The sequence below is a fragment of the Falco naumanni genome (genome assembly GCF_017639655.2).
Source record: "Falco naumanni isolate bFalNau1 chromosome 20 unlocalized genomic scaffold, bFalNau1.pat SUPER_20_unloc_2, whole genome shotgun sequence".
Taxonomy (NCBI): Eukaryota; Metazoa; Chordata; class Aves; order Falconiformes; family Falconidae; genus Falco; species Falco naumanni.
Genome location: NW_024427346.1, coordinates 254,208 through 276,806, shown reverse-complemented (window position 1 = coordinate 276,806; position 22,599 = coordinate 254,208). Strand labels below are relative to the sequence as shown.

The following is a 22,599-nucleotide window of genomic DNA, read 5'->3' as shown; positions in this document are numbered from 1 at the left end:
GGTGTTTTGGAGCGATTGGTTGTGATTAGTCCACTGTTATCATCCCCTGTATTTTTCACTAATAAAAAATATCAACAAGGTAGAAATTTCCCGTGTAGTTTGATGATGTGAATGTTCAACGGGAAAACGGGATGGGAGAAGCAGCTTTTTAACAAGGCTGCGGTGACAGATTTTTGTAATAAACACAGTATTTGGGGTATTTTGTAAATAATTCCTGTATTCATTTGCTGTCAGATACTTAAGTCTTCAAAGTAAATCACATCTGTAACTGCAATATCTTTTTGGGTAAGCTCTTTTGTTCATTTTGTTTGCATTCTTTTTGTCAAGTTGCTGACGGTGGGCTCTTAAATAATCCTACTCATTTCTCCATACTTCCTTCCCTCTACGAGCAAGACATGTGAGAATTCAGTTTATTTAAATTGGAAGAAGAGATACTGCGCCCTTAGAGAGGCCACGGTAGGAAAGTTCTCTCTAAGTAGTAATTGTGGGTTGGGAGATAGCTTGTTGAATAAGTTCTTTCTTACTTTAAGCCTGTTTGTTTAGGTTCAAAGTCCGCTGGTGTCAATGTGGAAAGGCTATTTGTCCTCACTGGTTTGTGAAAATAATCTTATGACTGTGGTGATGTGCGGCTACGAGGCAAGAAGAAGCCACGGGTTCGGATCTTGCCGTTTTGGAATGACAGAAATATCTGTCTGATACGGCAATATCCTGCGTAACAAGGCCAGCACACTGAGATTGATCGTTCTTTCTCGTTACGATAATAACCTGAGTTATTGTTGTTTTTAAAGAGCCGTTTAGTGTACGGAATTAGGAGGAATCGATGTGCTGGGGGGAGGTGTGTGCTTTCCCTCGGAACAGGTGAGCTCAGTAGCTTTCTGGCGGATTTGCAGTGTGCAGCTGGATCGCCAAGCTGTGCGCTGAGGGTTCTCCTGTGTGCTGCTCTCGTCTGTTTTGCCCATTATTTTGATCTTCCACGCAGTTTAAAGGCTTTCACAGAAGAAGGATCTTGCCACATCCTGCTACCCAGCCTCCAAACAAAGTGCTGCTGAAGCAGACACTGACTCCTCTTTAGCACGCCGCAAGAGCCCCGAACAGAAGTCGTTCCTTGCATGATCTTGCTTGTAAAGAGCATCACAGCTGACAGAATAATGGCTTTTCTTAGGCTTGCTGGTGACATGCCAACACGGTTTCCTCAGCAATGAAATTCCTCAAGAAGCCATGGTTGCTGATGTAAACATAACTGAAAGCTTAACACAGCCCGTACTGAGCTCAGGGTCTGAAATCTGCTTCTTACACCATGCTGTACAGCGCGTTTTTCTTCTGCCTTTTTCTATTTAAATCTGCTTTCCCAAGCTTGTAACCAACTGGAACGGGTTGAGCTCTTCAAGCCAGAAAAGATGGGCTGGGCTGTGCCGAGGGGAGCCTGTCCAGACTCCGGCGCTTGCTCGTGGCGAGGATCGCTCCGTGGGGCAGCCTCCACAGCTCCGCTTTTGTGGAACTGTGTGTGGGACGGAGGTGACCGGGCAGGTTTAAGGTTTCTTTAACAAAGTGCTTTGCTTCCCGTTAGTCAGGCTTGGAAAAAAAAATTAAAATGGATAGCAAACCCAAGAACAGTTCCATAGCAGCTCGAGTCTGCCTGCTGTCTTTCTGACAGGTACGCTTCTGGAATTTGGTGGGAGTTTCCGCCAGTCAAATTACTAGTGTTGCACGCTAATTTGAGGCTGGGTAAAAGATTAATAATTGTATTGCTTTAAGTAGTGGAATCCTACTATGGTGACTAATACTGTTTAATAGTAACTATCCTGGAGTAAGTAAATCACTTTTAAATGCTGTAAAATGACTGTGGTTTTGCGTTTCGGATTTCAGTGCTTTGGGAAAAACAATGTGTTTTGCTCTCTTGAGCAGCCAACACTTTCTCTGCTGTTTTCTTCCGTGAAATGGGAGTGAATATTCTTCTTATGTTATATATATGTATTATTATGAATACACACTTGGTCCTACCTCTTTGGGAAAACCAGGGTAGGAGGCATGTGGGAAAACATGTCACGATAGACACGTCCCCTATTTAGTTTTGAAAAATTCATTCCTGCCATTGATTGATTGTTTGGGTTTTAGTTTGGGGTTGGTTTTTTTTTGTTGTTGATTTTTGTTTGGGGAGTGATCTTTTAAGTGCTAATGCTTTCATCAAGATAGCTTTCTTTGTTTCACCATGCGTAATCATCGAGCTCATCGCACTGTGATTTTGGAATAGCATTTTCCCATCTGGAAAGACGTAATTACCACGCTGCCGTGCAGCATGACATGCCAACTAGGTTAGTGCTTCGTTAACACTGTGTTTAGAGGAAGGTCAGGGTTGCATTTCCATGCCTGAGTACCTTGTGCAGCGCTGTGTTTGATCGATAGATAGGGGGATAATTGCTCTTAACTTCTTTCCTCTCCCATTCTTGCATCTCATTCAAGAATCTAGAATTATAAAAAGTACCTTCAGGTGCAGTTGGACCTCAACGGGCTGCGTATCCCAACTGCTTCTCTGGATGGTTTGGCAAGGTGCTGCTGCAGTGTCAGGTTTGGAAGGGAGTTACCAGGGAGGAGTACCTGTGGCAGTTGGCTTACTTGAGAAAAGAGCGAAGTTTCTTTCAAGAGAATTATCAAATATGGGCATCAGAGAGCCGTGAAAGGGTAGGTGATAGCAATAGCACACAGAATTAAAACCCACAGTCACTTCTGTTTTAATCATCCCAGGTCGATGCACTGTGGTGTTATTCTGATGGTTTTGTGTGGCCACGGTAGCTGCTGAACCAAAAAAAAAAAAATATGCAAAAATATGATCAAGTTTTTGTGCAAGAGAGTCGAGAGGAAAACAGCCTGGCGAGCCCCGGCCTCCGCTGGAACGGAGGTGCAGAATAAATGCCAGGGACTGTCTGGTTTCATCGAATACCTCTGACTGGAAACTGTGGTGTCGCCGATGGCTGTGGGTGGGGTAAAAGCTTCGTACATCTGAGATTTTTTTTTTTTATCAATCAGCCCATTTGTCAGGGCCCCAGACTGTCATTGACTGCTGCTCACTGCAGGTTGTGGTAAACCCAAGGGAAAATATTGTTTGACTTTCTAATTGTGGGTGGCTATCTACGTGCGTCTCAACCATTTTGCAGCAAGATGCAGAATTCTCTGTGGGTGCCTGCATGTTTTCTGGTTTTCCTTTTATTCCTGGGCTAAAACCAGGCTTGGTTTGGAAAAATCATTTGTCCACGTTAGTCTGTCTCGTGGAGAAAGTGCCGAGTGTTTAGAAATAAGCAAAGAGTTGACGCGCGTGTGCGATCTTGGGCTGGATGGGCAGCTCCTAGGAGAAGATTATCAGCGCTCGCTGTTCTGAGAATTCTGTTTCTACCTTAAGGAAGACAAGGATGTACCTGCCTACTGAACAAGCGCTGAATCACGGGGTTGTTAACACTTGCACAAAGTTTAGTCATTTCCTGGGAAACTTTTGTTTTCGGTTTAGTGGCGGAGGGCTAGGTCTGTGCGTTTGTGCTGAGGATTAAATAAATGTGAATTTCTGCTGGTGCCTGTGACCAGGAGGTTAGTCAGAAGAGAGAATTATTCAGGGCAGAGTCACTTCATCTGGGTTTTTTTTAAAGGCGTTGTGAGGTGCCTCGCTGTACTCAGACTGTGAGTATCGCTGGTTCTCGCCTCCGTGCATGTGCCGCTTTGTGTTTCTCCTCATTTCGATGCAGGACTAGTACTATAAATGCTGTTAAGCATTCCTACATCGAATCTTGCATTCTTCTCATTGAGTACTTATTAAAAATGGATGGAAACATTTCTCTCGAATAGATTTTATAAAATCCCGTTTCTGACAAAGCCTTGGTTTTGTGCCCTTTATGGCGTTCAGAAGGGAAAATGCATTTTTTCCCCATGAGGAGATGTAGCTATTTAAAAGATTTTAATTTATTTATTATTTTCCCCAGGATGGGGTTACATGCAAGATTTATTATTTGTCTATGGGATTAAGCTATTTATGTGCATGTGCTGGGTTTATGGGTAATATGTAAAATTTATTACCTTGTATAAAGTTGCCTTCAGTGACTGTATTTTGCAGATGTTTGTTAGCAGCAGCGAGCAGAGCCGGTACTTAGTTGGGTTATCAGGGTTAACAGAATTTAATGATCTGTTAAAAGGTTTTAAGGCGTTATCTTCAAGAGGTTTTGGAACCTTTTAAAAAAACATTTTACCTTTTGTCAAGGTAGATTGTTACCTGGGTGTCGATAAGTGTGATTTAAGTCGCCGAGAGCGTGTCGTGCATCCTTTTGTCAGGTGGAAGATCTGACAGGCGAAATATTTCTGGGCTTTTAATTCTTGCATACTAATGAACTTGGGGGTAGGGTTTGAAGTTGGGCTTTGTGGTCTTTCGAGCAGCTTCGCTGGGGAGGTCCTTTAAAGAAACTAACCACTGAGAACACCAGGGGCACGGTGGTGCTGTGCAAACCGCACGCGCAGTCACGTGTAAGGATGTTCTCATGGTTGCTGTAGAGAAGAACCCACAGAAGCGTAGCACATCTACAAGAGGCTCTTTTATTTACAGTGGTAAGCTTCCGAACGTTTTTCAGCATCCCAGTCTTGTGAAGCCTTTGAAAACTCATTTTGCTGACCCTGGATAGTACCATTTTCAGCAGGAATGGGAATGATAAGTTACCATATGTGTCTTTTTTTTTTTTTTTTTTTTTTTTTTTTTTTTTTTTTGTGGGGAAGGGAGTGGGTCTTCAGCTGATCTGATGACACCTCCTTTTCATCGGTCACCCCCTGCCCACACACGCAAAGAAAACCGAACTTTGTCCTTAGCTCACCCAGTTTGGTGATGCATCACATATGGCATCTGAGATTACTCTTTGTAATGCATGGACCCAGACGGGTGAATCGAGGACAGTGGATCAGCTGGAACTCTGAAGTGCTGTTGTCACATAAAGAGGTTCTTCGGTAGAGTTTTGGTAGTTGGATTTGTTGTTTAAAGGTAAAACAACAAAAAAATTAAGAAGGCTTAAGGCACGCAGAAAGTGACTTGTAAAGTGCACCTTGTGACCTTAAATGACACCGACCCAGACCTCTGCAGCGGGACAGGGACCATGTACACAGGGTAGACCACGCCGCAAAAACCTAATCTTGAATTGCATTCTTTAGAAATAATAGATGTTGAGATTAAAATAGTTTGAGTTGGGTACAGCAACATTCATAAGCCTTTAGAAAAGATTTTTTTGAAACTGTGGAACAGAGTCCCCACAGTGCTGGAGCCAAGTAGACTTGTACTGTGTATATAAATTAATCTGGAGCTGATCTGTCTGTGAAACTTTTAGTACTGCAACTGTAGCAGTATAATGGTTGTGCTTAACAAACACAGCTTTGTAAGACTTGCTGTTTTTTTCAGTAGCCTATTCATGTTCTTAATGGGAACAGAATGGTGCTGTTAAAGGGAAACTGCAAAGCCCAAACTGGTTCTGTTTGGTTTTCTTACCTTTTTTTTTTTTTTTTTTTTTTTTTTTTTAATTGGTGACATATAGAGGCTTTATTTCTTTCAAGAAATCAGTGGCTTTTTTTTGGAAGACTGTATGGTTTGCAAACCTTAGCATTGTCTTGAAGGAGGAAACCTGATATACAGCTTCACCAGAAGGAAGGAGGAGGGGATCTTTGAAGCTGCATCATCATTTGGCCTCAGACAGAAAGAGGCAATTGTCTAAACTTGTTTCAAACATAGTTTTTGTGCTGAAGTTATAGCCAAAGAGTGTTAGGAGTGCAAGACCATTTAATAGGCATCGTCTGTTTGAACGCACAGCCTTAGAAAAAAGGTTTAAATGTTGTCTTTTGGCTTGCTGAAGCTTGGGATTGAGGGCGTCCTAGCTTTGAGCTAGGTAAAACCACCGGGTGCTGGGGGGTGGTGGTGGAAGTGTGGGGTGTCTAGAAGTCGCCAGCCCTCCAGGAAACGGAAGAAAGACACTGTCTAGCTGCAAAACAAATAAATGAGTGGCGACAGCATTTCTTAGCGAAGTGCTGGACTGATGGGTTTGATCCCTGTTTTCTGCCTAGGCTATGACCGAGACGGTCTTAAAGCACATTTTGGGTTTCTGCAGCATCCATCGCATGTAGAAGCCCTGACCTGGCAGTGACGTGCAACAGAAGAACGTTTTGAACTTTCAGTTGCACTTTGGGTTGCAGTATCTCTGGTTTGATGTCTGCTTCTGGTCAAGGACAGGGAATCCCAAACCAAGCTCTGCAAAACCAGGTTTCATGTTGCGTTCTTGCGGGGCGAGTTCGAGATGATAAAACTGCAGGGAGATGTTGCCTGTCATATGTGCCTGGAGAACAAGCAGGGGGTGAACAAGAAAGGCAGAGTCAACAAGCTGGTGCAGGGGTGAGAACAGAATTATTCCTTTATTTTTGTTATAATCACATTAGAGTATTTGCTAAGAGTAGCTAGCTGTGTTCTGGGGCTAATGGATATAGCAAAAGCATTTCCATGATTCTCTTTTAGCACAAACTGCTCGAAACATCAATGTTCCTTTCTTTTTTTTTAAAGCATAGAAACATTTTTTGGAAAAAAAAAATGCATGCAAACTGCTTTCAAATTTGAATCTTTTGCTTGATACAGTCAAGTGTTTGGAGGCTTTGTTGGGGAGATGCTGTGCACTACGTGATCATTTTCCTTAATTTCTCCACTGTAGTAATTATGGTTTTGTTAGACAGTAAATGATTCAGTGTTCTCATTCCATGGGGGGAAGGGGAGCAGGGATGTTGAAAGAGGAGTATTGTCTGAGCGTAGCAGGATTAGCTGGTGTTACCACCTTGCACTGATTGAGCACCACTGTTTAGAATAGATCATCAACTCTAATTGCTAAAAAGCAGCCTGGCGTCACAGGGCGGTGAGACTCCTGAAGTTTGAGGCTTCTCTATTGCATGATTTGAATATAGGTGTAGCATCCAGGCTGATCAGCTTCCTTCTGCGCTGGCTATGCCCGTACTCCTCTTTTTTTTCTCATTGCCAAGTTCATCTTTTCTTTTGCACTCCCGCTGGTCAGAACATCCAGGTTAGAACTGATGCTCATCATGCAAATCCAGTTTCCTTTCAAGAAACTAGGAAAACGATATGAAAAAAGGAATCTCAGAATCAATTATTTGCAATTTTTTTTTCTTTCCTAGGGAATTCTGTTTCTCAAAAGTATGCTGCTTCAGTCACAAACAAGCAGGGCCTCTTGGATTTCATCATGGAGTCAGGATTATTGTCCAGGCATTCTGAGTGATGAAAAATCATTACTCCTAGATTCACGGTTTGCAGAAAGGAGACAAGTTCAATCTACTCTGAATCCACAGCAGGGCACCTCTTGTGTATCTGCAAGACCTGCTGTGTCTTGAAAAACAGGATTTCTTTAAATTCTGCCTTCGAAACCGTCAGGAGAGAGAAGAGGGGGAAGAGGGTTGGAAGAAGGGGACGGTGTGGTGATGGGTAGCGAGGTGAGGAGTGACTGGAGTGATGCAACACCGGTGCCAGCCTCCTGCCAGGGAGCCCGTTCCGTGAAGGTGGCTGGAGTCAGTCCTGCAAATGCTCTGCAGGGCAAGAGAACAGAGCCGGTGGCTCTGCAGGAGAAGGTCCCTCGTGCGTTGGGATGGATTCACCTTGGTGAGTGGGGGAGGCGGTGGCAGAGCTTTGCGTTGGTGGGGATGGAAACCTTGGGAGCTTAGGGAGCACGGCGAGGGAGGTGGTGGCGTGGGGAGGTGACGGGCTGGGTTGTGGCAGTGGCCAGCTGTATTTACGCTTCGGGCTGTTCTAATAGGCTGTTTGTCTGGGGGAGCCGAGGGGATCGCTGCTCCTGAGCTGGTGGCTGCCGTCACTGCAGCAGAGGTGTTGGGAAGGAAGGAGAGCCTGTTCCTCTGCTGCATCAGCAATCAGCAGCTTAGCTCCCTCTTTTACAATAAATGACAAAAACAAACAAATAAAACCCCAAACCAACAAAAAAAAGCCAACCCCAACCAACAAAAAAAAAACCCCAAACCAACCACCCCCCAAAAAAAAACCCCTGAGGATTGCAGACATCGCATTTTGAGACACTAGGAAAGACGATGACATACAAGAATCTTACAGTTGGTTATGGCGAAAGGTTTTTGGCTGAAAAGAAGCCAAAACTTGGCTCTTTTTTGGGAAAAATCCCTTTTCCTTAGCAGGGCCTCCCCAGCGTGTGGAGGCACAACCATGACTAGCTGAGGAGATAGATAAATATAGACCTCAACTGAACAGAAACAGTTGTAGCTGGGAGAGGGCCAAAAGAATGTCTCAGCAGTAAGTGTTTTTGTTTGTAATTTCTTTCCTAGGAATGAACAAACACTAGCACCATTTTAAAGCTAAATTGTCAGCTCTCATTTGCTTTGCTAATGCTTCCTTTGTAGCGCTGTGCCTTGCATCTGTGTAGAAGGGGTTTGTGGTTCTTGGGTTGGTTGTTTTTTGGTTGGGTTTTTGTTTTTTTTTTCAGCTCTCTGGAAGAATTTAGCGTACCAAATGTCACCAAGTGTTTTAATTTATGGAGGCGGGGTTGATGATTTACCAGGTTGATGTAGTAGGAGTGAATGGTTCTTGAGATTGCAGTCCTATTGTCTTGGTTCTCTTCCTGTGGCTGGAATTTATGATGTTCGCTGAGGAAGTCTGCCTTTACGTTCGGATCTAGCCATTTCCATTTCCTGTAAATCAGCAGGAAAAGGAACAGGGTGAAAGAAAGTGTTTCCCATAGCGATTTTTTGGTTTCTGTCTCAGCGGATTAGTACCAAATTTGGACTATGTATGACCAGAGAGAAGAGACTTTATACGATTGAATTATTCCACTCGTGCAGTATTTTAAAGGGACTCTAGCTTCCAGGACTTGAGATCTCAGTTGGGGCATAACTGTTGTGGTTGTAGCAACGGGATCATGATTTTACTGAGATAACTTTACACATGCCACCGTATGCCTACACACAAGTTTTTTTTCCGAGAGCCTTAGTTCCTTGCTGGAGCTTTATTTCGGATTCGGGTCTGTTTCCAGCCTGCATGGATGGCCGTCCTTAAGCACAGGACTCTTCGTTTACCTGTTTCTTCTAACCCTCTCCATCCCTCTTACCTAGTTCTGCCCGAGTAGGGCTCAGGTCTAAAAATTTAAAACTTAGGCTTTTTAATCCTGTGGGCAGGTGCTCAAGACTGTCAAGCCGTTTGTCAAAATAATGGTTCTTTTTTTATTATTTTAACAAACTCTGTTTGGAAGTTCAGTAGTGGGAAGACATGGTGCTGCAGGGAAAGCCCAGGAATTTATCACCCTTCTTTCTGTTCCTCGAATTTTGCTAGTTGGAACTTTCTTGCTTTTGCCAAATAACATTAGGCTTTTTATTTTTTTAATTAGCTTATGCTCATAGATTCCCTTTTTTTTTCCAAGCAATAACGTAAATGATCTGCACCACGCGCTAGCTGAGGTTGCATGTAATGTTTTGGCCGGAGTTACTTTCTTGTTCCTCAGTAGGATCTCGCTTCGGCTTCAGCTTTCCAAGTGCCCATCTGTGAACCGTAACGCTTGCCTTCCTGCAAGGATGGGTTTGCTGTGTCGGTAGGATATTGGCGTGGAACAGGTGATTAGAGAGAATTCTTTCCTTCCCTGTAGGTGAAATAAAAAGTGATGCTACTAGTACTTTAAATTGAAAGTGCTGGGATTTGTTCGTAACGTACTGGTATTCCTTAGCAATTCCAACAGTTTTCTGTGGCAAATGTTTCATTAGGTACAGCGCATAACCACCAGTGTCAAGAGTCCAGTTAAATCTTGCGGGCGAAATGAATCACAAAATAAGGAGCTGCAAACAAATCTGTGGGTTGGCTCGGAAGGAAAAATCCCTCCCCCTTTCTGCGCAGGTTTGTTTTTCCTGAAGTGGCAGTCACCCTGGTCTGTTCGGTAGCCGAATGAACCAGCGTGGGGAATGAAAACTACTTCTGCCAATGGAGAGGCAAATCTCGGAAAAGCCGGTGGGTTTCGTAGCTCACGCCGTCAATCAAAACGTTATCCTTCTGGCGTGTAGTCTTGGAGCAGCTCTCTTTTGAGGGTGTGCTTTCCTCACGCTGGCAGCATACCTTTCTTGTGAGCTGGATTAATCTCAGCGATGGACTGCAATCAGGCATTAAAATGAATGCTTTGGTTGGCGTTTCGGTGCTTCGTGGACATTCTAATTTTCAGCTGCTGGATTTGTTTGGACTTGCTGGGGCCTGACTCAAACGTAGTGTTAGAGGAGCGAGGTAAAATTCTGTGTGCAAATGCACGCCCTCCGCTGAGCAGTGGAAGTACCCGTTTCAGCTTCCAAACTCTTTGTCGAGGCGTTGCCAGCGATGCTGATGTTTGACTATCCAGCACGAAGGAGTCAAGTCTGTTCCCCTCCCAAGCGTTTCTGTGCTGCAAAATAACCTTTATAACCCCGATGGCCAGAATTGGGGTTATATATATGTATATAACCAAATATATATATATATATCTCCAGATAGCCGGAATGTTTTAGCAGAGATGCTGGCTGTGTTTGGAGGCTTAGAGCCTAAACCCTCTAATCACCTTTTCTGATGTGGCCATCCAGATCAGGCTGGAAGTGTCTGGCAGAAGGATGCTGGTGAGGCAGCAGATGCAGTGGCCTGTGCTGCTCGGGGTCTGATGCTACTGCCTTGCAGTAACAGGGCTCATGGCAAAGAAAACACGCCGTTTGCCATCACTGGTTTCTTGCTGTCATACAAACATGGGCTTCGTTTTCACTCAAAAAGTAATACCAAAGAATTCTGCTTCCTTACTGCCGTGTCTTTGCTTCCAGTCTTTCGACCCCAAGAAATAAGAGGTTATAAGTGCAGGTCGGGCTACAAGAAGGCTTGAAATGCCCCAGGGCTTTTCGTTTTAATCCCTTCAAGGTTTCAGTCTTTTCTTGTGGTTCTGATGTAATGTGAGAAATTAAAACAAAAGACAGCAGCCAGATGGTACATCTCCAGGATCAGACAGATTAATTTTTTTAAAAAAGGAAAAAGTTTACTAAGATTTACTCTCTTCCGGAGTTTTTGCTTCTGTGGAGCTTCTTGTATCAGTAGACAAAGAGTGGAATTACGGCTACTACCAGGTTAAAAAAACCCACAACTCCCTAGCTTGCTTTCACGAGATATCACATAAACATGATTAAAAGTCTGATTTTTTTGGATCAGAGGGTGTGCTTGCTGGGCAGTTGTCTAGAAGTTGACTCTGTTCGTCCTCGCCTCAGTTTTTGGAGGTGCCCTGAACAGCTCCTGCAGTGGGCAGTGGGCTCGCTTTGTTTGCTAAAAGCTGTTCTCAGTTTGATTAGTTTAAGATGAGGCTCTGAATTTGCACTTTCCCTTTGCCCTGTCGTTTGGGAACTATTCCATTTTGTTAGCCTAAGTCGGCTCTGTGGTTACAGAATATTCTCATGCACTCCCAAGTTTCCCTTTTTAGGTTTTCAGTGCTTTGATATTCCATTTAGATAGCTGTTCTGATTCAAATTACGGCATTTAAATAGTATATAGCATATATCTCTGGTCCCAGGGGAAACTACAGAAGTAATTCTGTAAGGTGGAGGCTTTGAAATCATAGTATACTCACATTTGTTCGCTTTCAGGTTTTCTTCAGCGTGTGCGTTGCTGCGTTCGGGTGAAACCATCGTGTCATTGAAAAGAAAAGCCAACAGTCATCAAGCTGAAAAATGAGGACGTGATTAAACGAGGATTTTTTTGTCTTGGTTTTAGGGGACATCACACAGAAGGGGTATGAGAAGAAGAGAGCAAAGCTGCTGGCTCCGTACGTTCCGCAAACCCAAGGTAGGTACTTGTTTGAGCTGGTGTAAGTTTTGCATAGCCTTGACATGAAAGGGATCTGTGGAATGTCTGCGGAGCGCTGAGATTTCATTTGCCAGCTCTGCGCTATTCCGTTTCATACGTGTTTCCTTAGCTATCTAATAACTAACTGTGGAGGTTGCGTGGATGCCACAAAGTCACGGGCGGTATTTTTGCCTCGTTCGTGCTGAACTCCAGGGATTCGTGGCAGTTCCAGAGCTCTTTGGTGGGTCTCTGTAGAGTGCTGTGTGTTTCAACGCTCTCTCTGCCCTGTCTTTATTTCCCACGTGCATAAATCACATCCCGCTCCCTCGTCAGCTGAGAACTTGAGGGCTTCGAATCAGTCATGAACCGTGGGCTCCTCAAGAATCATCCTTGAAACCTTCTTAAAAACGGCTTAACTCCGCCGGGCTGGTCTGTCCTGTGTCCTTCTTTCAGCCATCTTAATTCCTTGTTGGAGAAACATTCAGGTTTTCATCGTGTGTTGCTTTATTTTACCAGAGCAGCTGAATTCACGTACTTTGTTTACATCTGTTTCTTTTGGTTCAGAGATCCTTAGCAGTAGAGCTGATTGTATGTAGGATAATTATATATAATTGTAAACTGAAGGATATGGCTGAAAGTATGCCTAATAATTATTATGGGGTTGCTTACCCAAAATAATTGCACTGCTGATATGCTGGGATGCTTAACCATTAAAAACTAACGCGTCTGGCTCTGAGCAGTTTGTGAATGGGCATGACAGGCAGTCATGACTGGACTTACTGTAATTTACCGAGATGGAACTACTGCCAAAAAAATGAAAAAAAAAAAAAACCCAAACCAAAACCCCAGTGGAAGCTCAAAGTGCATTTACTGACCATCAGCGCTGCATCCGCTGGGGAAGGACGGTGTAGGTTTTCTCCTGCTGAAATTCCAACAGTTGCTTGAGGAACATAGTAGGACTCTGGCACTGTCATGTGGCGACTTCCAGGCTCTGCCATTCCGAAACACTGGCTGCATTCCCGCTCTCCTCCATCCCAGATGTTTCCCAGCTTTGCTTTGCTTGTGGATTTAGCTAAAGCTGGTGCTCGTTTTTCTGCCTGCGCCCGGTTGCTGTAGAGGGTTCTTTATCTACAAAAGAACGGTGTATCCTGCCTGCACTCCCCCCGCCCAACGTGGCAAGGCAAAAATTGTTTTTTAGCCTTCGAATTCGAGATTTTATTAGAAACGGCTCTCCTAGTACCGAGGGCTGCCTCACCTGGGCTGTGATAGGAATCTGAGGTTGCTACCTTTGTATCACATCTGTTATTTAAAGAAACCAAAAAGTCACACACATGACTAATCCCTCTTGATGGTCTTTGTAAGGAGGTATTTGTTAAGCAGGTTTTACAATCCCTTGGGTCCAAGGTGTAGGATGCCGGTGGAGATCCTGAGCCTTAAAAGGAAACATGTGTGCCTTCCATGTGTTCAGGTGCCACCTTGGCAGACCGGCTTTTTCCTGGAGTTCGGTGGAGGCTGAAGCTCTACCAGTTGCTTTTCATCTATCGATGGCATGATCTCACGCCCCTCGTGCCTGTCACTTTACATGCGTGTTTGGTTTGTTGCAGAAAATGTTGTTTAATTAGATGGGGAAGGGGGATTAAAAAAAATAAATAAATGTTTGGCCAGACGGTCTGTAGCCCTGCTATTTTAATTATCATGTTTTTGAAAGCTGCAGAATGAGCTGAAGTTCAGGAAGAGGCGCAGGCTGATAGGAGCTCACCGATTAAGGCAGCATTTTGCCTGCCGTTTCAGCTCAGCCCTCCAACTTTTTATGTATCTTCTACCCCCCAGCTGCCCCTATATCTGGGATTGTTGTAAAAAGTCATGTTGAAGTCACGCAGGAGGGATTCGGAATCAGGTCACCTTGTTAATGAGAAGGAAATGCATTTAATCCACAAGAACAACAACAACAAAAAGTATTTACTGCTGGCGTTCCATGCGTTGGGTTTCTGGCAGCACTGTCCCGCTGCTCCTAATGGATTGTCTTCGTTTCATAGATGTGAAATGAGTCAAAGGTAGGTAGGATGGCACGTCAGGGCATGTCAGCGTTATAATTGGGGAGATTCTTATTGCTAAATCAGTGCTCCGTTCACATTGCCTCTGGCAGTTTGCCTCCTCATTTTAGAGCTCAGGCAACAATGTTAATTACCTACAGATACATGTTTTCCTGGTGCCACATCCATTTCTGTAGATGGAACTCGCTGAGGTGATGGAGCTGCGATACCAGCCTCGTGGCTCCTCTTGTTACCTGCTGGCTGCTGCGCAAAAGGCTTTGAAGAAAGTGTTTTGAGCAGCTTCCCAGGTTGTGCCTGTTGGGTAACGCTGCTGATTCCACCGCTGCCCGAATCCAAACCAGGGAGGGCAGGCGTGCTTGCTGCGTGTTGCACTCTTCGCTAACCATCTGCGGAAGGAAAGACAGGCTGTCCTGCTGTCACCTCGTCCTCAGCGTCCCTTCTGGATACGTCTTGAGCGTAGCTAAACCGTAAGTCGCCTTCTGAAACAGGCTTGGGTCTCAGGGCTTTGAGATGGTGCTTTTATCGGAGCAACGCTGACGTTCTCCAGTCACCCTCAGAGACAGTTGTGAAGACCAAATGGTTTTGCGCCTGTTTTAAAAGGTGCCATACGATGCTCTGATTTGAAAACCACTTTTTGGATGGACAGGCGAACTACTCCCCTACTAAGAGGCGTTGTAGTAACTCACCGCCCCTTCAGACGAGTTCTTGCTGCGGATACAGGCAAACCCTGCCTAGGGAAAGTGCTCCTGTCCGTATTAGTTATGACAAATCTGGAAAAGCATTTACAACTTTTTAGCTCAAACAGCGCAGCGACAGGAATGCCTTCTGCCAAAATTAGCCAGCCCTTGCACATAGGCTGTTGGCAGAGTGTGTTTTCTTGCTATTTAAGATAATGCATTCGGTTCTGCTGCTAATGTGTAAAGGAAATTATATTCATTAAGCACTGATTCACTGTCAGAACCTTTTTATGTAACCGCTGGAGTGCTCTTGCTCCTGTTTTCTGTTCTCATGATGAGGAAGAAAAAAGAAAAAAATCAAAATTTTTAAGCAAAGAGAACATTGGAGTACTTTTTTTATTGAAAAAAGGTAAGATGAATGCGATCTGGTGGTTTTGGTGTTCCAGTACCGCAGGGAAAGGTGTTGGAAGACAGGAGTAATATGCTTGTAAACCTGCTGAAATTGATAACATTTGAAGCCTAATTGAATTGATCTGTGAATTTCAGCTGTTAATGGATGTTTTGGGTTTTTCTGCTTTGTGTTATTCATGGATAGCACAAGGTGGGAACATTACCAGTTCTGTTAATTTAGTGTTTCATGTCTTTGAAATCGTGGCACTTGGGAAGATAAGCATTTCTTCTTTGCTTCCTGAGGGGGCTGTCATATATCTCCTGTCTCAGAAGAGTCATTCCTGCCACCCTGTGTCTTGTGGACTGCCCGTAAGCCAGCAGAAAGAACTCTACTGTAAAATTTTGCTATTTTCCCCTCCCCCGCCCCCTTTCAGCATCATGTTATTTCAAATGAGAGCTAACGTGGAGCGGTAAAGCAGCGATAAAATAGCTTTGTCTAAACCTGTAAATCACGCACACGCGCTCCAGCTTAGTGTTGTTTAGAGAGTTTCACCCATTTACAAGACCTGACTTGCAGCTACCACAAGTGGGGAATTATTTTCTTCCTTATTTAGTCTGAGGGGTAACACAATTAAAGTTTAGCACTGGATTCTAGGAAATAAATTTCTCCCCCTTCGAAATGCTATCCAGGATCTGGAGCGCCAGAATTCTTCCATCGCGTCTTGTAAAAGGCAGAATTAAGACCTGCCTAGCTAATGACTCCTGCAAAAGTCTCTGAATTTCCTAAATCTGGTGAGTTCTGGGTCTTCTCAGTGCTGGAAGACACCAGCAACCACACTACGCTGACGCAGCCGGGCTCTCCCCCGTGTTCTGGAGGTGCTGTGCAGGCTGACTTGTGAACCTGAGGCTTGAGTTTGTCATTTACGTGATTTTTGCAGGCACGTAGCTTGAAAAAACTCCACTTGTTGTAAGGGATGGCCAGTCCAACACGAGCGCTTCAGCGCTCTACGCAAAACAGCAGAATAACAGGTTTGTCTGCTGCGTTTCTTCTGTCACTGTCCTTGTTATTAATGTAAACACTTATTCTTGTTGATCCTACGTGATGCTTATAACGATTCTTTCAATCGAAGAGTCTTTTTTATGAAAAAAATCATCTCTAAATCATTGAACTTCTTCATCAAACCACAGGGATCAGAGCAGCCAGTTCTGCTTAAAAACTGAGGACAATTAAAAAAAAATCCTTAGCATCCTTCAAAAGCAAATCTAAAATAGTTTCTTTTTCATCTCTCCGTAGATTTGGATCCTGCCAGCAGAAACTTGCACCTGTGGCACGATTATTCTAAAGGGAATGCTAAAAAAATCACCGATCACCTGCCAGGCTTCGCTCCCTGGCGTTGCTTTGTTGTACACCCATTTGTGATTTACACTTTTTTTCCCCCTCTTCCGTGCTTGGATGCTTTGTTAGGCTACTGTAACATGTTATTATGTCATAGGAAAATACTTAAACAAAGAGCTCGCTCTTGGTGTGTCATGTCACTTACAGACACATTTGATCCCTTCGTAAATGCAATGTCGTGTTTGCCTTGTGATGCCCCGCAGAGCAGATGAGCTGCTTTTGCAAGACTTAACAAGAGAGAACTGAGTATGAATTTAATAATTCATTTAAAATAGTCTTAAATCTGCTGCTGACATCTAGTGGGTACTTGAATTTGTAAATATTTGAATGATCAGAAAGCATTAAGCTTTTCTTCTCGGCTTGTGAAGTTGTCTTGTCTTCGGATCAAAATAAAACTCTTGGTTTTGATTAAGGCCAACATGTGCTACGAAGATGTTAAGCTAGTTACCGATGCAGTGCGTTCCAGAATGATGGGAAGGGCCATCCACAGTGATCCTTTTGGATAAACTGAGACTTTTGAACTGTAAATCTCGCCCTGAAGTACAGATCTTCTGATTACCAGGTCCTGCACGTAAACCGCCCGAAGTCTCTTTTCCTTTTCCCTTCTACCTTTCGTAGAATTTTTGCTGGCATTTTTTTACAGGTGATGATTATGTTTTGATAAGTGAAACCAGAACTCCGTGTTACATGTTACGATCTCCAAAAAATACCGGTGAAAATGGGGAGTGGTTGTTTGTCCCCTTAACGAGAATTTCTGGCTAGCGGGATAGCTTCTTTTTAACGAGAAATAGAGGTTCCCATTTTTTGGCAGGGTAGTTTAAAGAATCGTGAATACATTAGCTGGGCAGCTTACCTCCACTGAGTGTTGATAATCACACGTGGAACTAGTAAAAATCCTAATAAAAGTTGACAAGTTCTATAAAGATTTCCAGTCCAAATAGTAAAGAGAGGGGTTAAGAAATAACTTCTTCCAGAGATGCAGCCCCCATATTCTTGAATTTTTTTCAAAGTATATGATGCTAGGCTAAGTGGATAGTTAGTTTGCTGTAAAATTTAATTAATATTCTGCTCTTTAGGATGTTGGAAGGTATAGGAGGTGGTTGAATATTTCTGCAACTAGTTAGGTGTGATTTGCTGGTATTGTAAGTTCCCTGAGCTGGAGGCGCTTGCCTGAAGTTGTTTACCTAAAACCACACACTAAGAAAGTGGTATAACTGGAATTGGAGTCCAGGATTTGTGGTTTCCTCTTCATTTCTCTAATCCTTTGGTAGTTTGTGAGAAATTCATAAGCGGTGCGTATTTAGATGACACAATTGCTCTTGTTTTTGCATGACTTCAGGTGGCAACCTGAAGGTAATTACAGCTGTATGACCTTTTGGGTTTAGTTTTTAAAAAAATCTCACTGATGCACAGATTCATTTTAGTATTGACAATTCTAAGTAGCAACAATTCCTAGCGTCCTTTGCTGTGTCGCGTAAACTGATAACTTCTTATCGGATTATCTTTGTAGCTCCTGTATTCATGGGAAAACCAAACTTTTCCAGGATGATAAAGGCACTCCTTGGCACGCCGAAAGGAGCCAGAACGTGCACGACTCGAGGGGGCTGTTTGGTTTTGTAATTAATGTGAATAGCAAAGGCTCTTGCCGCTGGTATATTACTGGTTTTCCTGTCAATAACGCGTACTGGTCATCGGAACGCTGAGTAACAAACCCAGCTCCTCAACATATTTTTCTATAGGTTTGCTGCTCTCCACGACTCAAACTTAATTTGGGATAATAAATTACTGCATCAGTCAGAGCCCTTTACTCACTGTGCCCGTAGCGGTGGTGTCTCCAAGGAAGCTGGTGTAAATGACGGTGTTCTCTAAAAGCAGTTTACGTATATCGCTTCACCACCACTTAAACTGCTGGTTTTCTTCCATCTTAACGCAATGATGTGAGTAAGGTGTGGTCCTGATCCCGTTGGAAACGTGGCGAAACGGGGAGCAAACCCTACAGATATTAAACGACAAAACGTCGGAGTTCGTTGCAAACGGCTCTGTTAAGTGTGTGGGATCGTAGGGCTTACCCGCCTGACCTACCATTTAATTTATCAAGATTTATCTGAAATCTTATTACTTTTGCTTTTGGATTTTGTAGTGGATTCTTTAAAGGTGACTTCATCTTCCTTTATCACTGACAGGTTACTTAATACACAGTTTCACATAATTTATATCACCTGTGTCAGATTTGCTGTAGATTGTCTCTTACTCCAAGTATCTTAACAACGCCTCAAAAAGAAAAAAGCTGGGAAAAACCTCTTTAAGAGTAAGGTCAAAGAAGGGACAGGTATATCTTAACTGATTAAGGCGTAATTGGACAGATATATTACGCTAATTACATCCACTGCACTACACACAAAAAAAAGAAAGGAAATCCTGTGATTATGTGGTAAAAAGAGAAGAGCATGGTCAAAAAAAAAAGCTCCTTTTATTTCCTGCGCTCAGGAGAGCTGTGGACTGTTTTCCAGGGGTTGATCCAGTGTTACAGAAGGAATCCAGAACTCAGATGCCTGTTCCATCTGCAACTCCAGCCTCAGCATCATCATCGTCATCATCCTCATCCAAATTTCACCGAGCTCGCTCAGGGGGAGCCAGAGATGAACGCTATCGATCCGGTAAGGCGGGGGGCAAGGGCTCACCTGGGATTCCTATTGGTAAGGAAGAAAGTTCCGTGTCCTCTCAAGGAATCGAGCGTATTATCTGCTGATGGAAAATCCCACCTTGGTAGTTCTGTGTAGAGAAACATCAGACTTGTATGACGGTGATTCTGAATCAAAAAGAATGCCAAGTAAAAAAAAAAAAAAAAAAGCAAATAACTTTTTGCCATTTTTGCCACTTGGATTTTTCTGGCTTGAATTGCCACCCTTCTGTCAATGACTTGCATTGAATGACATCAAGCTTGTTTTAACCGTGTCTGTAAGTAACGAGACGCAGTGAGGTGACAGGGAGCACTTGGTTCCTGGGATTGGCACCTCGCTGGTTTCCATCTCCACTTCAGGAAAGGAGGAGGTGGTGGCACCTATTTTTTGTTCCCACCTGGTTTTGGTTTTCCCTTTGCGTTAACAAGATCGAAGGTTTCTTCTCAACAGGGGCAAATGAAGTATATCAAATATACCTTCTCCAGGAACACTGCTATCACAGACCACCATTTCTTAAAGCATTAAAGAGCCTCGTTTTCTGGGTTTTGGAGAAGCGTAATTAAAGTATGTTAATCTGAGAGATTAATGTAGATGGCTTTTTTTTTTTTTTTTTTTTATAAAGAAGTTGCCTTCCCATCACCGGTGATGTGTCTTCCTTTAAAGAGCTCTAGATGTTTGCAGAGGGATGGAAGCTGCATGTCCTAGCCTGTTCCAGTTACTAACCAGCATGTATTTACAGCCACAGTTAGTAACTTCCAAGATTTACATAAAATCTGCATCCATTCAGATTTTTGAACAAGTTTTTTTCCTAAATCAGACAACTGGCTGAGAGCTTGTCGGTTTATAGACCAGAGTTGCACCTGGGGCTGTATACACTGTTAGCTTAGGTGCGTATTTTAAATTATGCACAAGCATATTTTAGGATAATTTTTGTTTGAGGGGAACAGTCTGGTGGGGTTGGGGTTTCTATAACTTCATATAGAAACTTTCTATAAAAGTTGCTGGAGACAGAAGTATATAATGGCTAATCCAGAAGATTCCAGGCTAAAAAAACCTGGCTGTGCTATTAGCTATTGCTAACTTCAGAAACCTCAGTTCGTTTCCCTGGGTTGGGTTGGGTTTTGTTGTTGGTTTGGTTTTTTTTTTGGTTTTGTTTTGTTTTTTAAAAAAAGGAAATGTGTACTTTACAAGCTGGTGGCAAAAATGTAGTCGTTTGGGAAGGTTCTGGAAAACGGGCGATTGCATAAATCCAGATCTCTAGCAAGAGCTGCACGTGCGTAAGCCTTGCGTGTTTTTCTTCCTCCTTTGCTGTTACAAAACTCGGTGTATGCGCTTCCCGTTTTGCAGACATCCACACAGAAGCCGTTCAAGCAGCCCTGGCAAAACACAAAGAACAGAAGATGGCCCTGCCCATGCCAACGAAAAGACGGTCTACGTTTGTTCAGTCTCCAGCTGATGCCTGCACTCCCCCAGGTTAGGTTCTTGCAGCGCGCGGTCTCTGTGGGGATGTTAAGGTACGCATTAGTAACGGTTGCTAAATCAAGAGGCTGGAATTGTCAAAATATTCAAGCTTTTTGACACATTTGGAGGTAGCGTGCTACTCCTGTAGTGCTCTTGCTAGGTTTGAGCAGCTGCTTGTTTTGGTGGAGCTGCTGTTAGGGCTGCGAAAATGCCTTTTTTTTCCCCAGAGCTTTGAAAGACTCAATTGACAAGAGCCGAGCAGGCTTTCGGACCCAGGCTTCTCCTTTTTGCTCCCCTCGCACCTGTTTCGGTTGCCTCATTCATGTCTGGATTTGGTTAAGGTTTACTACTCAACGCACAGCAAAGATTCGCAGCGATACACATTTCTGGGCAAGAACCTTGGGAGGGGATCCTGCGGGATTCCGTGACTTGCAGGACTTTTTCTTTACTAACCCCTCCCGTGTGATAGTGGCTGCAGCAAAATACCTCTGAGGACGCGGCGTCTGTTACGGTGCATGTGCTCAGATATTAATAAAGCTCTCTGTTTTCAAGCAGCTGTACGCACTGGCTTAAACAATGAGTACGTGTGATGTTCGGCAGCGACTTTTGTGTTGTCTCTCATCGTGCAGAAGCATCACAGTCATTTGGCTTGAGAAAGTCATCTGAACACTATGAATTCCTAGCTCACTGCGAATTCATATCTCCCTGGAACTGCTCTGCTAGGCTACCTCACTCACCCCTGTCCTTTTACCTCCTTTTTTTTTTTTTTTTTCCTTCGTATTCCTGGGTTTCTTTTCCTTTCTACGGGGGGCTCATGCATGTTCCTGGTGTCTGCTTGGGTCTCAGCTTTGTACTAACCTGCCCAGGACTACAACACATTCTGAGCTGTGGGGGCTCCACAAATATCAGGGTAGCGCTTGCACTCTGTCTGGAATCTTTTTTCTTCAGCTCATAACTGCGTTCTGCTTTGGCAAGTACGTAGAACGTCACTTAACGCTTGGATTTATAACTAGAGCGTAGGCAGGCAGTCGCTTTGAAGAACACATAAATTTTAGGCCAAAGTCTAATTGAATGTTTATACGTAGCACTGTACAACTGGAGATATCAAGTAATGAGTGCTTTCTTCACGATAAATAATTAGTTCACAGCTTTAGGATAGACGAGGTATTTGTTCTCTTGGAAACACAGGATGCAGTTCCTTGTTGTAGTGTTCTCTATTTTTTTGGTTTTGTTTTGTTTTGGGGTTGGGGTTTCATTGTTTGGTTTTTTTCTGCAGTTGAAAGGGACCCATTTAGAATACCAGACAAAAGCATTTTCTGCGTGTGGCCTTGGCACATTTGTTTCCCGGTGCCTGCATTCTGCTTGGTTCCTGGGAATTTCCAGTGTTGGCAACGATACTGACCCCCCACTTTCCATTTCAGAATGCCCAAAGTTAGGCAATCCCCCATCTGATATTATAGAATGCGAATGGAGAAGTAACGAGAGATAAGTTAATGAACTCGGAGAGCCCAGGGGAAGGATACTTGGCTGAGGAGGTGAATCTTGTGTGTGCTTTAAACAGGGGCAAAACACCAGGGGTCAAAAAATAATTTAAAAAAAAAAGAAAAAAAAGGGGTGTTCGCCTCGGAGGCGGCTGCTGCTTTAACTCCTGGTTGGGCCACTGTAACCTTGTTTGACACAGCCTGTGGAAAAAAAAAAAAAAAAAAGACCTTCAGAGGACAAGCCTCTGCCGTTGGTATGTGAGTCGGAAAGAGGGCATGTTCAGTGCGATGTGCTTTTCCCTAAGCAGCTAGATTTTCTTTTCTGCTTCCACACAGACACGTCTTCTGCCTCCGAGGACGAGGGGTCGCTAAGGCGCCAAGCTGCTCTTTCTGCTGCATTGCATCAGAGCTTACAGAATGCTGAGTCTTGGATCAACCGATCTATTCAGGGGTCATCCACATCTTCATCAGCATCTTCTACACTTTCCCATGGAGAAGGCAAAGGGACCAGTGGGTCACTAGCTGATGTATTTGCCAATACTCGAATAGGTAGGAGATGGGTATGAACAGAAAAATTGTTGCGAGTTCAGATTGTGTTCATAAAGCTGGAGTTG

General features: G+C 43.7%; 1 protein-coding gene across 4 annotated transcripts in view; it reads left to right on the top strand.

Annotated features, from left to right (window-relative positions):
- DIP2B (disco interacting protein 2 homolog B) overlaps nucleotides 1–22,599 on the top strand; it is a 73,346-nt gene that overhangs the window by 18,899 nt on the left and 31,848 nt on the right. For 3 of the 4 annotated variants that reach the window (XM_040581226.1, XM_040581224.1, XM_040581228.1), the window contains exons 2-5: nucleotides 11,774–11,845; nucleotides 18,873–19,019; nucleotides 20,391–20,516; nucleotides 22,322–22,534. In XM_040581226.1, the coding sequence (XP_040437160.1) occupies nucleotides 11,774–11,845; nucleotides 18,873–19,019; nucleotides 20,391–20,516; nucleotides 22,322–22,534 (558 nt within the window). The remainder of the gene's footprint in view (nucleotides 1–11,773; nucleotides 11,846–18,872; nucleotides 19,020–20,390; nucleotides 20,517–22,321; nucleotides 22,535–22,599) is intronic. The other variant, XM_040581227.1, reaches the window with a different exon arrangement.